Source organism: Mytilus californianus, unplaced genomic scaffold (genome assembly GCF_021869535.1).
Source record: "Mytilus californianus isolate M0D057914Y unplaced genomic scaffold, xbMytCali1.0.p SCAF_7, whole genome shotgun sequence".
Lineage (NCBI taxonomy): Eukaryota > Metazoa > Mollusca > Bivalvia > Mytilida > Mytilidae > Mytilus > Mytilus californianus.
Genome location: NW_026262723.1, coordinates 49,497,248 through 49,515,724, shown reverse-complemented (window position 1 = coordinate 49,515,724; position 18,477 = coordinate 49,497,248). Strand labels below are relative to the sequence as shown.

At 33.2% G+C, this 18,477-nt stretch overlaps 1 protein-coding gene and 2 long non-coding RNA genes across 3 annotated transcripts in view; 1 reads left to right on the top strand and 2 right to left on the bottom strand.

Moving 5' to 3' along the window:
- Positions 1-18,477, bottom strand: part of LOC127709706 (integrator complex subunit 10-like) — a 318,221-nt gene that overhangs the window by 52,875 nt on the left and 246,869 nt on the right. The window contains exon 11 of the mRNA XM_052215364.1: positions 490-572. Within this exon, the coding sequence (XP_052071324.1) occupies positions 490-572 (83 nt within the window). The remainder of the gene's footprint in view (positions 1-489; positions 573-18,477) is intronic.
- LOC127709780 (uncharacterized) overlaps positions 1-18,477 on the top strand; it is a 40,374-nt gene that overhangs the window by 17,985 nt on the left and 3,912 nt on the right. The window lies entirely within an intron of this gene.
- LOC127709770 (uncharacterized) lies at positions 9,898-11,296 on the bottom strand. The gene is made up of 2 exons (XR_007985753.1): positions 10,569-11,296; positions 9,898-10,235 (listed from the first exon to the last, which is right to left on the bottom strand). It is a non-coding gene; the product is annotated as an uncharacterized LOC127709770 (long non-coding RNA).

Sequence of the window (18,477 nt, the reverse complement as noted above, 5' to 3'; positions counted from 1 at the left end):
AACCTATGCTGTGTCAAATATTCAACCACAATCCAAATTCAGAGCAGTTTTAAGCTTAAATGAAGTGTCCATACTTGCTCAACTGTTCAGGGTTTGACCTCTGCAGGAAAATCCGGTTTGCTGTCACTCTGACAGCATCTTGTTATCTCTGGCATTGTTTAAAATATATCTGACATCGCAATTTCGATTGTGACATCAATCACGTGCAGTCCATGTTCTATTGGAATTAGAACATGGCTTTGTTTGCAAAGCAAATTAAGAATGTCATATTAAAATACATGAGCAAATACATTGCTTGGCACAATCGTCACCTCTTACCATTTCTAGGTTTCTGACACCTGTCATTTGTTGTATTGTTTTGGTTCTGAGGATTGTCAGTATGTTCTACTAAGACTTGTAGCAAATGAACAGGCCAAACCCTTTCTACTGGTAACATTAACAGTTGAACTACCGGGGTATAATCTTATGAGAAAATATGTTGCAATATACCTGAAATAACAACATGTCTGTTTGGAAATGGGACATCCATGTCCATGTCTCTAATTTCCACGCTTTACACAAGACTTGGAATTCTGAAATACAAAAAACACAGGTTGTTTATTGTATTTACTTTAAAGGTGTAGACATATGGCATGGAAAAGTTGGAGAATTGCAGTGCTTTTTAAACAATTAAAAATAAACTCTTAACACAGAGATATGTCTTGCCTTTTTGTACTTTTGATAATGCAAATGTTGAAATTAAAATAACAATACTTTTACATGTAAGTTATGCAAATATTCAAAGTCAATGAACCATGACGGAAGGTACATGGGATAACAATCTCCATGGAAATGAGATGTGCCAATGCTAATACAACTGCATACCAAATACCATAGACTTATCACAAGTCCTTCCCTTTCAACAAACCTAAACACAAACATTGACTTGTAAACTATGTAAAAGTTTCAAAGTCAATGAACCATGAGGAAGGGGTGGGGCTATATAATCTCCATGGAAAAGAGACTTGCAAATGCCAATAAATTTGCATACCAAATACTATTGACTAACATTAGCGGTTCATCTTAAACTATCTAATCACAAACTAATACATGTAAACTAGGCAAAAGTTTTAAAGTCAATAGACCATGACTGAGGGGGCGGGGCCAAATATTCTCCATGGTAATGAGATGTGCTAATGCTTATACAATTGCATACCAATTAACATTGGCCTACCACTAATGGTTCCCCTTGAACTGACCTAATCACAAACTAATACATGTAAACTAAGCAAAAGTTTCAAAGTCCATCAACCATGACTGAGGGGGCAGGGCCAAATAATCTCCATGGAAATGAGATGTGCCAGTGCTAATACAACTGCATACCAAATATCATTGACCAACCACTAGTGGTTCACCTTAAACTAGACCTAATCACTAACTAATACATTGTTGACACCGTCGTTGCTGTCTCCGTCAAGGCGAGACAAACTAGAGGCTCTAAAGAGCCTGTGTCGCTCACCTTGGTCTATGTGCATATTAAACAAAGGACACAGATGGATTCATGACAAAATTGTGTTTTGGTGATGGTGATGTGTTTGTAGATCTTTACTTTACTGAACATTCTTGCTGCTTACAATTATCTCTATCTGTAATGAACTTTGCCCAGTAGTTACAGTGGAAAATATTTTGTAAAAATTTACAAAAATTTACAAAATTTATGAAAATTGTAAAAAATTTACTATAAAGGGCAATAACTCATTAAGGGGTCAATTGACAATTTTGGTCATGTTGACTTATTTGTAGATCTTACTTTGCTGTACATTATTGCTGTTTACAGTTTATCTCTATCTATAATAATATTCAAGATAATAACCAAGAGCTGCAAAATTTTCTTAAAATTACCAATTCAGGGGCAGCAACCCAACAACGTGTTGCCTGATTGGTCTGAAAATTTCAGGGCAGATAGATCTTGACCTAATGAACAATTTTATTCTGTCAGATTTGCTCTAAATGCTTTGGTTTCAGAGATATGAGCCAAAAACTGCATTTTACCCTATGTACTATTTTTTAGCCATGTCGGCCATCTTGGTTCGCCGGCAGGGTCATTGGACACATTTTTAAACTAGATACCCTAATGATGATTGTGGACAAGTTTGGTTAAATTTGTCTTCGTAGTTTCAGAGGAGAAGATTTTTGTAAAAGATTACAAAAAATTTACGAAAAATGGTTAAAAATTGACTATAAAGTGCAATAACTCCTTAAGGGGTCAACTGACCATTTTGGTCAAGTTGACTTATTTGTAGATCTTACTTTGCTGAACATTATTGCTGTTTACAGTTTATCTCTATCTATAATAATATTCAAGATAATAACCAAAAACGGCAAAATTTCCTTAAAATTACCAATTTAGGGGCAGCAACCCAACAATGGCTTCTCCGATTCATCTGAAAATTTCAGGGCAGATAGATCTTGACCTGATAAACAATTTTACCCATTGTCAGATTTGCTCTAAATGCTTTGGTTTCAGAGATATAAGCCAAAATCTACATTTTACCCCTATGTTCTATTTTTAGCCATGGCGGCCATCTTGGTTGGTTGGCCGGGTCACCGGACACATTTTTTAAACTATATACCCCAATGATGATTGTGGCCAAGTTTGGTTAAATTTGGACAAGTAGTTTCAGAGGAGAAGATTTTTGTAAAAGTTAACGGACGACGGACGACAGACGACGGACGCCAAGTGATGAGAAAAGCTCACTTGGCCCTTTGGGCCGGGTGAGCTAAAAATGAGAATAAGTCTGAGCAACAAATATTTATGTCAATTGTAACAGATTTAGTCTAGTCAATTTAGTGAACAACCTGCAACTAATTGCAAAACAAAGTTTTTCTCTGAAAAACAAGTCTGTTACTATCTATGAACAACATACTAAAACTATACAAAAATATATTTTGCGGAAAGTGATGTAATTTATAAAAATGTTTTGTAGTAAAAGTAAGGTTATATGAGTTGCTTCTCCTTATTTGCCAAAGTTGAAAAAAATATATATACTTTAAAACAGTTGAAATAATACAATACAATACATAATTATTTCAATTTAAAAGAATAATATTACAAATGAATCACTTTCCTGTCTCAAAATTTGTATATTTGAAAAAAGATATAGACCGAGATTGTGTTCTGCTATTTTACAATCCAAGAATCTAATTCTCCAAAATAGTGTTGGTAAGTAACCTATAAATGGAAAATTGTACTGAATTAGAGTAACCAACTTAGTCACATTCTTACTTGGTATTTGAAAGAATTCTGCCCTTGTGTTAAAGGCACAGACAGTTTATTTTTTGTTGGGGGAGGGGTTCCAGAAACACATGTTTTGTTCTTTTGAAAAAAAATGTTATTGCAAGATTCAAAGTCTTTAAGGTATTTTATCTCCACAACTTAAAAAAAAAACAATATATTTTTTTTCATTTACCTTCTGGAACAAACATGTTAAGATTTAGAATCCAACAATGTTTCATAAGAAATAAGAATGATGAGTGTTAAATGATTTTATGTTAAATATCTTTTCACAAATGAAAATTTCAGGCTCCTCGAAGCAAATAGCTACTCATGTAATTTGCGACGATCTCAGTACTCACACACCATATAAATAAAGCTTTGACTGTAACACTGAATCCACTTTTCACTTTTGTTACTAATCGGATGTGTACTTATATATATTTTAGTTGGTGCCAACAGTATTTATTCATCAACTGTAATTACTAAGCTTTGAACTAGCTATGAGAACTCAGTGTATTTTTGTTAATTGGTTATATACTCCGTGCTGATCTTTTTGCGTTAAGCCCTTTCCAACTGGGTTTTACAATTTGTTCTTACGTTGTTTGCTATTGAAATAAAATTAATTCAATGAGATATATTAAATAAAGAACTTGGTAATGCTTTTCTTTATATACTAGTAAGTATATATATATCTTTGACCATTATATTTTCATATAGCAGACAACCAATGTTAGTTCTTTGTCATTACCATTTGGTTGATGTTTCAGACCACCACATACATGCAGGTTTATAGGGTACACACATAAGGCGCTGTTGCTATTAACACTTCCTCCAGGAAGTGATCCCATTAATTCATTCAACAGTGATTATCTCATTTTCAACATCCAAAATTAGACCACTTCAGTACAATTACTATCTAAATTCAAGCTTTTTCAATCGTATTGACAAAGCTGCTCTTGAAATTGGTCCAAGGACACAGTTATCGTCCTTTAGTTTTCGTTGTCTACGAATATAGTCCCTAGTGTGAACAGTGTATAACTTGCATTTTTTTCTGATACACTTTCCCAATTTATTTCTTGATATTTTATGCATGAAATATTAAGTAAGGGGATGAAATTACATGTTAAAAAAATGTGGGTGCTGAATCTTTATGTTAAGTAGTGATTTGGTCCAGTTAAAAAAGGTCAAAAATTAGAATGTCTGAAGCTGTCAAACTGAATTTTAGCCCCCCTTAACACAGAATTGTCAATATTTTGAGTTAGAGCTGGTAGAAGTTTCTATAATTTTGATATTATTTGTATCAATAGTAGTACGCTACACTGTAAAAATCTTTTTGAGATAGAGCAGGTGCGATTTTTTTAATTTGAATTTATTGTCTAAAAGAAATGCACTACGAAATAACTGTGTTCTCGGGCCTAAGAGATGAATTCAGTAAATGTAGATTCTGTACTTTGGCAACTTTTCTGAATGGTTTGCTGGTTTCAATTTGTCAAACTCAATAAAAGTAAAGGATTTACATCTTTGTTTGACAGAAATTCTGTTAAAATGTCCCATTTTGTCATTATACGGCTAAAATAAGCATTTTAAAGCAGTTTCCATTTTATGCCTAAGAGCCATGCTGAATTTCTATCTGACAGCTTTTTATGTTCCTGATATTTGTGTTTCTATGCTTAAATCAAATTTAATTAACCATTTGTGAACTCTGAATCTAGAGAAAAGTAGATTATCACAGAAAAAATGTGCAGAATATTTGTATTTATGTCCCTGGTTAAACGGCCTGTTTGATGTATGTGAAATGTGAAGAGCTTTGTACATAAAATCTGTAGTCCATCACAAATATTTCACTAAATCTGTAAAAAAAACCACTTTACAATGATCAGTACACCCTATTCTTTTCATATGCTACCATAATTTTCTTCTTTAGGATAGTAAGTGGTTCAAATATATGCCAATTGAGACTAAAACTACATGCAAGTTTTCTGTTGAAAAGTGAAAAACTGGTCATCAGACCATACTGTCTGCAAAAAAAAGTTGAATTCAAGAGTCCTTTTGCAATTAGACTTCTTGTATCATAACATCTTAGCATAGAAATGTGCAAAAAGTAACAAATTTCCATTTCTTATAGCCTCTGTGTGCATTTTTATATGTAAATATGGGCTACGGCCTAAATCGACTCTAAATAATTCTCAGTCTTACATGGCCTAAGACCATTTTATACTCATGTGGTATGCTTTTTGTAACTTTTCTTTACATTTAAAGTACATTTAATATATATGGAAGAATAATGTAAGGTTAAAAAACTTCAAAAACTTCAAATTGGTTGAAAAAAATGCATGTTTATGTAAGGCTTCCCTTAATTCGAAAATCTCTATTTTCAGGCACAGGCTCATATAAATTTGACTTTTGAATAACTGTGATAAATCTGATAAATCAAATGAGTGTTCCGTTGCTTTTAATACTTATTATATTATATTCAAGAGTATTTAAAAAGCAAATTTTTGCAATATTTAAATTTTTTAGGCCAAAATCTTGACAGTTGAAAATATTTGATTTAAACGTCAAAAATAAACATCCAAATTTCAATATTAAAATGACCCTAGTTTCTATAATATATATCCTATGGCCATGAAACTTGGCCAACTATCTTATAATATCCTAAGCTTAAGTCATGCAAAGTTTTATTACAATTGGTTAAGTCTTTCTATCCTATTAGGTCCAAGGACACAGTTATCGTCCTTTGGTTTTCGTTGTCTACGAATATAGTCCCTAGTGTGAACAGTGTATAACTTGCATTTTTTTCTGATACACTTTCCCAATTTATTTCTTGATATTTTATGCATGAAATATTAAGTAAGGGGATGAAATTACATGTTAAAAAAATGTGGGTGCTGAATCTTTATGTTAAGTAGTGATTTGGTCCAGTTAAAAAAGGTCAAAAATTAGAATGTCTGAAGCTGTCAAACTGAATTTTAGCCCCCCTTAACACAGAATTGTCAATATTTTGAGTTAGAGCTGGTAGAAGTTTCTATAATTTTGATATTATTTGTATCAATAGTAGTACGCTACACTGTAAAAATCTTTTTGAGATAGAGCAGGTGCGATTTTTTTAATTTGAATTTATTGTCTAAAAGAAATGCACTACGAAATAACTGTGTTCTCGGGCCAATTGCCTTAAACAATATCAGATCTTCATTTAGTTTTCGATCTATGAGTTTGACTGTCTCTCTGGTATCTTTTGTCCCTCTTTTAATGCTAATTCAGTGAACTAGTATATGTTCCTAAATTTAAAAAGCTTATATATCTGAAATTAAACGTGGATATTGATAGAACTTGCTAAATAAAATTAGCAACACATTAAGAGAAATCTGCAATCACATCGTCCGTGTTTAACTGTGACTTTATGCAATTCAAATATTGTAAAAGTAGCTAATGAGAAAATAATTGTTTATTATACCTACACGTATAATTACTATAAATACATAACCGAAACATAAGATAAAATTTCAAACTTCCACAAAATGCACATATTTAAAACTGAGTTTTACTGTGTGTTTGTTTATTTTGTATTGTCTAGAGAAACTAGGGGAGGGTTGAGTTCTCACACAACATGATTTACCCCTGCCACATTATTGCACCTATCCCAAGTTAGGAACCTCTAGCCTTTGTTTGTCTTGTGTGTGTTTTTTTGTGATAATTTTGGTTCATTTGTATGTACTGGAGTTTAGGGTAGTGTCCATTTTGCTAAGCTAGTGTCCATTTTGCTAAGCTAGTGTACAAAATAATTAAGGGGTCAGCTGAAGCCCATCTCCGTGTGCCGGATTTACTTGTTATGTTAAAGACCCATTAGTGGCCTTGTTTTCTCTTTGACACATTCCCTGTTTCCATTCTCCATTTTTTCGTTTTTAAAAATCAAACTAGAAATAACCAAGATTTTAAAATTTTCATTTTATATGCCCCTCACTTAGGTGCATTATGTTTTTCTGCCTGTGCGTCTGTTCGTTCGTCCATCTGTCCTGCTTCAGATTAAAGTTTTTTGTTAAAGTTTTTAGTCAAGGTATTTTTTGATGAAGTTGAAGTCCAATCATATTGAAACTTAGTACAAATGTTCCCTATGATCTTTCTAATTTTAATGCCAAATTAGAGTTTTGACCCAATTTCACAGTCAACTGAACATAGAAAATGATAGTGCGGGTGGGTCATCCGTGTACTATGTATATATATTCTTGTTTTGTAGTTAGTGTGTAAAACAAAATATTTCACACAACAAATTGATTATTATTGATATCGATAACAAGAGGAATACGTATGCGATAAACATAAGATAATATAGTCTGTCTATAAAGATCCTATGTTAAAAGTTTAAACCATGAATAATCAAGTTTTTTATTTCCATTTTTCACCATTTTTCTCTACAAATCACATTTTACACAAGAATTACAATTTTTTAAATACTATTAACTATAGAACTTCTTAAGATAAACATCAGGCAGTATTCTCTATTTTCTGTTAAGTTCCCAATTTGAAAGTTTTAACCATCAATAACCGAGATATTTTCATTTCCAGTTTTCCGGGTTTTCGGTCTTAAAACATATATTCAACCAAAATTACCCAAATATTAATATTGATAACTAAAGGACTTCATATAGATCAAATTTCAAAAATATTAACCATTAACAACGGAGATTTTCTACGTTTCCAGTTTTCAGCGTTTTTTCACTAAAAATCATTCAGTTCACCTCAAAATTACTTCAATATGAATAATAATAACTAGAGGACTACATAATACTCTATTAAGATAAGGTTTCCTGTCTTCAACAAGCTCTAGGTCTAAAAATGTAACCATAAATAACAATTTTTCTTCTTTTCCAGTTTTCAGCATTTTTTCTCTAAAAACCACATATTTCACCCCAAAATAACCTTTTCCGCAAATTATATCAATGATTAGTTTTAGTATGTTGTTAGTACAACTCTATATTGCAGGTTGAGCGATTTTAGAGCTGAATTGACTAGGCTAATTTTGTAATGACAAACTTTATGAAGGTCAGATGGACAAAGTTACAAAACAGTGAAGTTGGATAAACAGATGGACATAAAAACTGGATATTTCTACCAAAATGTATTGAATTTCAATATTTGAGAATTTATAACAACAAAGTTGCTGGATATTTTATTTGTTAAAAAAACCCATCAAAGATACCATACTAATAATTTTGTACGGTAGATGCTCATTTTGTATATCAAACCCATCATTGATTCTAGAATAGAAAATAAATAGTCAAACTACATGATAGTCAAACTACATGTCGGAACAAAGTGAAAGGCCCCAAGCGCAAAAAAGCTTGAAGTTATTTTTAGGAGCGGAAATTTCCAAAGCCTGTTATTTCAGCAAAAATCAGCGGAGCGGAACCAAACGTAAACTCGATCTGTAGCTCATCAAAGTAGACTCACATACTAATCAAAGCCTTACAAGCTGCTAAAGCAATTAATGCCTATTTAATGTTTTTGTGACATTTATCTTTCATCCACATGTAAAAGAATTAAACCTGACAGGAGTCTATCAAGTGAGAAGTAAGGGTGTTTTGTTTTAACTTTGTAAAGGGACTATTATACAAACTATATATATATATATATATGTATAATAGTCCCAGCTTTACATCAACAAGCATTCTGTGAGTATTGCCTGGCAATACATAGTCCCCTACCGGTCAAAAATTCATTGTACTGGAAAAAAATGCTATCTTGATCTATAACTTGTCATGGTGTAAACTATATAACAAATATCAAATCAATATCTTCAAGCATGACAAAATAAATTGTGGAAAATTGATTATTTGAGTGAATTTTCAAAGTCCAAGGACCATAACTCTGCACAAAATCATCAATCTGGAACAAAATTCGAACTTGATCTGTAACTTGTCATGACAAGAGTGCACACGCTAAAATATCTCGCCTCCTTTACTAACCATTGATTTTATGTTGATAGTCCTAAATATAAAGCTTTACTACAAGTAACACATAAACTAAACATGCTCCAAGAAAATGAGGTCAAGGTCAAATAAACCAAACGAGAAATACATGTACACCTTACAATCATTCAATAAACCAAACATAGTTGACCTATTGCTTATAGTTTCTAAGAAACAGTCTTAACCAAGAAAACTTAACATTGACCAATGAACCATGAAAATGAGGTCAAGGTCAGATGAACCATGCCAGACAGACATGTACACCTTACAATCAATTTATGCATTAAATATAGTTGACCTATTGCTTATAGTATCTAAGAAACAAACTTAACCATGAAAACTTAACATTGACCAATGAACCATGAAAATGAGGTCAAGGTCAGATGATACTTGCCAGACAGACATATACACCTTACAATCCTTCCATACAACAAATGTAGTTGATCTATTGCTTATAGTTGAAGAAAAACAGACCAAAACACAATAAAATGCTCCGCTGGGGCGCAGCTTGATACGACCGCAGAGGTCGAACCCTGAACAGTTGGGGCAAGTATGGACACAACATTCAAGCTTGATACAGCACTGAATTTGGATTGTAATTAAATATTTGACACAGCATAGGTTTCTGACACAGAATGAAAGTGGTCTAAGAACTTAAAAAAATTTAATTTACCTATTCAAACCATATTATTATTATTTGCTTTTATATATAAATCAGAAATAACCAATTTAAAATGGAAAATTTTAAAGAAAAAAAAGGGGAAAAAAATCCCCCCCCCCAAATTTTTTGAACCCCCTTATGATTCATCACCCCCAAACTCAATCCCAGCCTTCCCTTTGTGGTATGGTACCTTGCAGTACAATTTCAGAGAGATCCATACACTTGAACACAAGTTATTGTCTGGAAACAAGAAAAATGCTTGTTTTTTGGCCCCATTTTGGCCCCAAATTCCTAAACGTTTAGGGCAATTACCCCCAAACTCAAACCCAGCTTTCCCTTTGTGAAATGGAACCTTGCAGTACAATTTCATAAAGATCCATACACTTACACACAAGTTATTGTCCTGAAACTAGAAAAATGCTTGTTTTTTTGCCCTTTTATGGCCCCTAATTACTAAAATTTTGAGGAAATTACCCCCAAAATCAATCCCAGCCTTCCATTTGTGGTATGGTACCTTGCAGTACAACTTCAGAGAGATCCAAACACTTGAACACAAGTTATTGTCTGGAAACTAGAAAAATGCATATTTTTGGCCCATTTTTGGCCCATTTTTGGCCCCTTTTCCTAAAATTTTTGGGCAATTACCCCCAAACTCAATTCCAGCTTTCCCTTTGTGATATGGAACCTTGTAGTACAATTTCATAAAGATCCATACACTTACACACAAGTTATTGTCATGAAACTAGAAAAATGCATGTTTTTTGCCCCTTTTTGGCCCCTAATTCCTAAAATTTTGAGGCAATTACCCCCAAAATCAATCCCAGCATTCCCTTTGTGATATGGAACCATGTGATACAATGTCAGAGAGATCCATAGACTTACACACAAGTTATTGTCATGAAACTAGAAAAATGCTTGTTTTTTGCCCCTTTTTGGCCCCTAATTCCTAAAATTTGGAGGCAATTACCCCCAAAATCAATCCCAGCATTCCCTTTGTGATATGGAACCTTGTGGTACAATGTCAGAGAGATCCATACACTTACACACAAGTTACGTCTGGAAGTTACAAAAATGCTTATTTTTGGCCCCTTTTTGGCACCTAATTCCTTAACTGTTGGTACCATAACCCCCAAATTCAATCCCCACCTTTCTTTAGTGGTATTTAACCTTATGGTAAAACTTCATTGAGATCCATTCACTTAAACTTAAGTTAGAGTGCGAAAACTAATGTGTCTTCGGACGACGATGACGACGACAACAACGTCATGCCAATATACGACCACAAAAATTTTTTTGCGGTTGTTTAAAAACTTAACACTGAGAAATGAATCGTGAAAATGAGGTCAAGGTCAAATAAAACCTACGAGACTGACATGTACATCATAAAATATTTCCATACACCAAATATAGTTGACCTATTTATTGCATATTGTATTAGAAAAAAAGACCAAAACTCAAAAACTTAACTTTGACCACTGAACCATGAAAATGAGGTCAAGGTCAGATGACACCTACCAGTTGGACATGTATACCTTACAATCATTCAATATACCAAATATAATAGACCTACTGCTTATAGTATCTGATATATGGACTTGACCACGAAAACTTAACCTTGTTTACCGATCCATGAAATGAGGTCGAGGTCAAATGAAAATTGTCTGACAGGCATAAGGACCTTGCAAGGTACGCACATACTAATTATAGTTATCCTATTACTCATATTAAGAAAAAAATTAACATTACAAAAAAAGTTGACTTTTTTTTCAAGTAGTCACTGAACCATGAAAATGAGGTCAAGGACAATGGACATATGACAGACGGAAACTTCGTATCATAAGGCATCTATATACAAAGTATGAAGCATCCAGGTCTTCTAGCTTCTAAAATATAAAGCTTTTAAGAAGTTAGCTAACGCCGCCGCCGCCGCCGCCTGATCACTATCCCTATGTCGAGCTTTCTGCGACAAAAGTCGCAGGCTCGACAATTAAACTATATACCAATTATCAAATCAATATCTTTAAGCATAATGAAAAAAACTGAGGAAAACTTATTATATGAGTGAATTTTCTAAGTAGAGGACCATAACTCTGCACAAAATCATTAGAACGGAACAAAATCTAAACTTGAGCTGTAATTTGTCATGATAAAACTATATACCAAACATCAAATCAACATCTTCGAGCATGACAAAAAAAAGTGCGGAAAACTGATTATTTGAGTGAATTTTCTAAGTTCAAGGACCATAACTCTGCACAAAATCGTCAGACCGGAACAAATTTCAAACTTGATCTGTAACTTGTCATGAATAAACAATACACCAAATATCAAATCAATATCTTCAAGGATGAAGAAAAAAAGTGTGGAAAACTGATTTGCCGGACTGACGGATGAACAGACAGACAGGCAGACACACAGACAGACAGACAGACAGGCAGACAGACAGACAGACAGACGGACGGAGTGCAAACCTCAAGTCCCCTTCGACTTCGTCGGTAGGGAAATAATAAAAGACTTATCCAGCAGAAAGTCCTATTTACAATGTTTTACGTCTCCGATGGGGACGACACGTTTACCTGGCTTACGGTGGAGTCAAATATATTAGCGGAAACGTAGAACTCCCGAAAAAATCACAAAAGATTAACCCCCTTGTAGAGTGTTTATTACTGGGCAATACTTTATCGGACAAACCACCTGCCATCATTATCTTTATTGCTTTTATTATAATCAATTATTATCATAATTGGTTTAAATTTGACAGTTGATAATTTCAACTTTCGTGACGCGAGTGTTCTACGAACTATAGTTTTTTTTAGAATAAGAATCATTCATTCATACATACCGATTAAAGATTTAGTTTAAACAGTATTTATGAATGAAAAATTATAACAATGAAGTAGTACATAATAATTCAGATATGGGATTCGACAACACGTTTGGAAAAACTTTTACAAATCCGTCTCCCAAAAAAATACATCTTTTTAACAAACTATATGACGTGCCAACAGATTAAAGATTTGAGGATGGGACCAGCCTCTGAAATTTCATGAAATGCATGTTAACTGTTGATTAACCTGTGAACTGGCTAAGGCTTTACCCCTTTCATTTCTATTGACATAGTCGCGTAAATTACATAACATATCGGATTTTTAAATGAAGAATTTTTCTAGTTAAAATTGTTAATACGCTTGAAGATTTTCTGCATGGTCAAGACTAGTAAGATCTATTTTAGACCATCCAATGAAAACACGCTGATCACTCATTACACAAAACCGGAGACACGGCGAAACATTTTAAAAGTAAATGAAAAGATTATTTGAGTTTAATTACAACAATCAGAAACGATTGAAATGTAATGATTTTTAAAACTTCAGAATATAAAACACAAAACCTTTCAATTCTCGAAAATTACAGGTTATCATTTCCAATTGCTAAAGGGTCATTATGACATTTGCCACTGTTTCGAGAAGTAACCTTGATCAGTTGATTATTATATAATTTGTTTACAGAGTGGAGTCTATCAGTATCAATCAGCAATTTAGGAATCTCTTAATAAATTATGGGGTCTGTATTTCATGGAAGTATTAAAAACATGGTAAGTGTTACCAGAACGCATAAATTGTGCTACTTTTAAACCAAATAATGTGAAATTAGATAACATTACTATAACGTGCGTAGTGATTTTACGATAATTTTATGAATGAACAAGAGCAAATTGACTTCTTTCAAAATGAAAGACGAATTAGACAAAATAAAATTGTATAAGGGGTAATTCTGTCAAATTTCAATATTAAATCAACAACTGACATGATTTGTTCATGTTGTTATTTTGTTGAAACATCTCAAGAACGAAATCCCAGGTATAAACAAGAATGTGTCCATAGTACATGGACGCCCTACTCGCACTATCATTTTATATGTTCAGTGGACCGTGAAATTGGGGTCAAAACTCTAATTTGGCATTAAAATTGGAAAGATCATATCATAGGGAACATGTGTACTAAGTTTCAAGTTGATTGAACATCTACTTTATCAAAAACTACCTTGACCAAAAACTTTAACCTGAAGCGTGAACAGACGGACAAACGGACTGACGAATGAACGAATGGACGCACAGACCGAAACACATAATGCCCTGTACTATCGCAGGTGGGGCATAAAAATGTACTTTGACACTCGGACTTCTACGTTCTTTGATAGTCAAATGGTTGTCACCTTAAATACAATAAAATGCTCCGCAGGGCACAGCTTGATACGACCGCAGAGGTCGAACCCTGAACAGTTGGGGCAAGTATGGACACAACATTCAAGCTTGATACAGCTCTGAATTTGGATTGTGATTAAATATTTGACACAGCATAGGTTTCTGACACAGAATGAATGTGGTCTAAGAACTTAAAAATTTTAAATTGGACATTCACCTATTATGGTCCAATATCCAAAATCTAAATACATGGTTAGATTCAGCATATCAAAGAACCCCAAGAATTCAATTTTTGATGAAATCAAACAAAGTTTAATTTTGGACCCTTTTGATCTCAATGTGGACAAAAATGATAACAGGGCCCAAAAATCAAAAATCTAAATACATGGTTAGATTCAGCATATCAAAGAACCCCATATATTCAATTTTTGTTGAAATCAAACAAAGTTTAATTTTGGACCCCGATTTGGACCAACTTGAAAACTGGGCCCATAATCAAAAATCTAAATACATGTTTAGATTCAGCATATCAAAGAACCCTAAAAATTCAATTTTTGTTAAAATCAAACTAAGTTTAATTTTGGACCCTTTGGACCTTTATGAAGACCAATTTGAAAACAGAACCAAAAATTAAGAATCTAAATACACGGTTAGATTCGGCATATCAAAGAACCCCAATAATTCAATTTTTGATGAAATCAAACAAAGTTAAATTTTGGACCCTTTGGACTTCAATGTGGACCAATTTAAAAACGGGGCCCAAAATCCAAAAACTTAATACACGGTTAGATTCAGCATATTACAGAACCCCATATATTCAATTTTTGTTGAAATCAAACAAAGTTTAATTTTGGACCCCGATTTGGACCAACTTGAAAACTGGGCCCATAATCAAAAATCTAAATACATGGTTAGATTCAGCATATCAAAGAACCCCATATATTCAATTTTTGTTGAAATCAAACAAAGTTTAATTTTGGACCCCGATTTGGACCAACTTGAAAACTGGGCCCATAATCAAAAATCTAAATACATGGTTAGATTCAGCATATCAAAGAACCCCATATATTCAATTTTTGATGAAATCAAACAAAGTTTAATTTTGGACCCTTTTGATCTCAATGTGGACAAAGTTGATAACGGGGCCCAACAATCAAAAATCTAAATACATGGTTAGATTCAGCATATCAAAGAACCCCATATATTCAATTTTTTGTTGAAATCAAACAAAGTTTAATTTTGGACCCCGATTTGGACCAACTTGAAAACTGGGCCCATAATCAAAAATCTAAATACATGGTTAGATTCAGCATATCAAAGAACCCCATATATTCAATTTTTGTTGAAATCAAACAAAGTTTAATTTTGGACCCCGATTTGGACCAACTCGAAAACTGGGCCCATAATCAAAAATCTAAATACATGGTTAGATTCAGCATATCAAAGAACCCCATATATTCAATTTTTGTTGAAATCAAACTAAGTTTAATTTTGGACTCTTTGGACCTTTATGTAGACCAATTTGAAAACAGAACCAAAAATTAAGAATCTAAATACACGGTTAGATTCGGCATATCAAAGAACCCCAATAATTCAATTTTTGATGAAATCAAACAAAGTAAAATTTTGGACCCTTTGGACCTCAATGTGGACCAATTTAAAAACGGGGCCCAAAATCCAAAAACTTAATACACGGTTAGATTCAGCATATTAAAGAACCCCAAGAATTCAAGAATAAAACCCTATTGAAATTGATCAAGAAATAAGCAATTTATAGGAAGTATCTTCTTTTGCACAATACTGTGCAATTGATTATTTCTTGCTATTGCGCAATACTGTACAATTGACAATTTCTTGCTATTGCGCAATATTGTGCTATTGGATATTTCTTGCTATTGCGCAATACTGTGCAATTGAAGATTTCTTGCTATTGCGCAATACTGTGCAATTGAAGATTTCTTGCTATTGTGCAATACTGTGCAATTGAAAATTTCTTGCTATTGCACAATACTTATAATATAATAATTTACACATCCTGTTTGGTGTGTATCTCCTACCATATCATTATTATTTGCTTTTAAATATAAATCAGAAATAACCAACTTAAAATGGAAAATTTTAAAAGAAAAAAAAAAAGGAAAAAAAGAAAAAAAGAAATCCCCCCCCAAAATTTTTTGAACCCCCTTATGATTCATCACCCCAAACTCAATCTCAGCCTTCCCTTTGTGGTATGGTACCTTGCAGTACAATTTCAGAGAGATCCATACACTTGAACACAAGTTATTGTCTGGAAACTAGAAAAATGCTTATTTTTGGCCCCTTTTTGGCCCCCAATTCCTAAACGTTTCGGGCAATTACCCCCAAACTCAATTCCAGCTTTCCCTTTGTGATATGGAACCTTGTAGTACAATTTCAGAAATATCCAAGCACTTACACACAAGTTATTGTCATGAAACTAGAAAAATGCTTGTTTTTTGCCCCTTTTTTGGCCCCTAATTCCTAAAATTTTGAGGCAATTACCCCCAAAATCAATTACAGCCTTCCCTTTGTGATATGGAACCTTGTGGTACAATGTCAGAGAGATCCATACACATACACACAAGTTATTGTCTGGAAGTTACAAAAATGCTTATTTTTGGCCCCTTTTTGGCCCCTAATTCCTTAACTGTTGGTACCATAACCCCCAAAATCAATCCCAACCTTCCTTTCATGGTATTGAACCTTATGGTAAAATTTCATGGAGATCCATTCACTTAAACTAAAGTTAGAGTGCGAAAACCAATGTGTCTTCGGACGACGCCAGACGACGCCGGACGACGACGACGACAACGACGACGACGACGACGACGACGCCAACGTCATACCAATATACGACCAAAAAATTTTCAATTTTTGCGGTCGTATAAAAATACATCTACTAGAACATATGTTGAAACTTCACAAACCCAATGTTGTTTTTCAACTGTTTTTATTCATGCATGTCATAGGATTTTTAGAATAACAGACGAGGAATCTGCTCAAAAACTTTGGCTTGATCTGGGTCACAAAAATGGCTTTAAGCCATAGCATTAAAGCAATTGCTTTAAAAATCAGCTCAATATCGGAAGGCGTTTAGAAAAAAAGTCTGTATAACTGTTATTTTTATGAAATTTTCAAAGTCCAAAGCCCGTAATTTCAGCACATATCAGTAGAGAGGAACCAAAAGTGAACTAGATTTGCAACTCATCATAGTAGACTGACATACTAAAAATTCATAAGGTTTCTGCAGAACCCTGTGACATGCCTGTGATTGCTGCTGTCAGTGTAAAAGTGTAATGCTGACTTAAAAGGTGAGTCCATTTATCAGTAAATACAAAATTTAAAAAAAAAATCCAACTTTTTCTTTAGATGCTTTTTCATGGTCTTGAAGATTAGCTTTTTTCCAAGTTTCATTACAATCAATCAAGGTTTACAAATTCATCATGTCAAAATAGGTTTAATCCCAGACTGTCTGTAAATGTTAACTGTAAAAAACTAAGTCCTTCTATCAAAAAAATTCTGAAAATGAAAAAGACATATTTTCAAAAGTTTGCTTAAGACATTATCTCTTAATCATAAAAAAGCTTCTGCCAAAGTTTCAAAAAATTCTACGAAGGTTTGACAAAATAATTGATGTGTAACAAACTTTAACCCCAGACTGTATCTATTCAATAAATCACTACAAACCAGTAAAAGTCTGAAATGGCCTATATCTGTACTCGACTGTACTGATTTTTACTCCAGTCTGAATTGGCCTGAAATTTACTTGATAATAATCGACTGTAGTCTGAACCATACTTAATAGTCTGAACTTGTACTCTATCCTTACTCGACCAGTACTTAACCATTTAATACGCGTCTGAACCATGCTCGACCTAGTCTGAACCATGCTCGACCTAGTCTGAACCATACTCGACCTAGTCTGAACCATACTCGACCTAGTCTGAACCATACTCGACCAAGTCTTAACCAACCTAGACCTATTTTTTGTATCTATCTATTGTATTTCATTAATTTATATCACCTTTAAGATAAAAATAAAACAAGCTGATCAAATAATCTCAAAACTGAATTGTGACTTATATTTTCAATGTTATTCAAATTTTTTTGAATGTTTCAGATATATTTTATGGTTACTGGACAATTTTCACCATTAACTAAAGCCTCTTATAGATTTATGGTGTCAGTTGAGTTTAGTCAATAATGCAGTGAACATTTTTTTTATTAAAATATATATAAAATATAATAAAAAGCAACATAATAAATTTAAAAAATGACACCTTTGTTTTGTTAAACCAAGAATTTAATATAATCATGATAATAGAACTTCCACAGTAATCCTGTGATAAACTTTTAAAAAAGGAAATGTGTT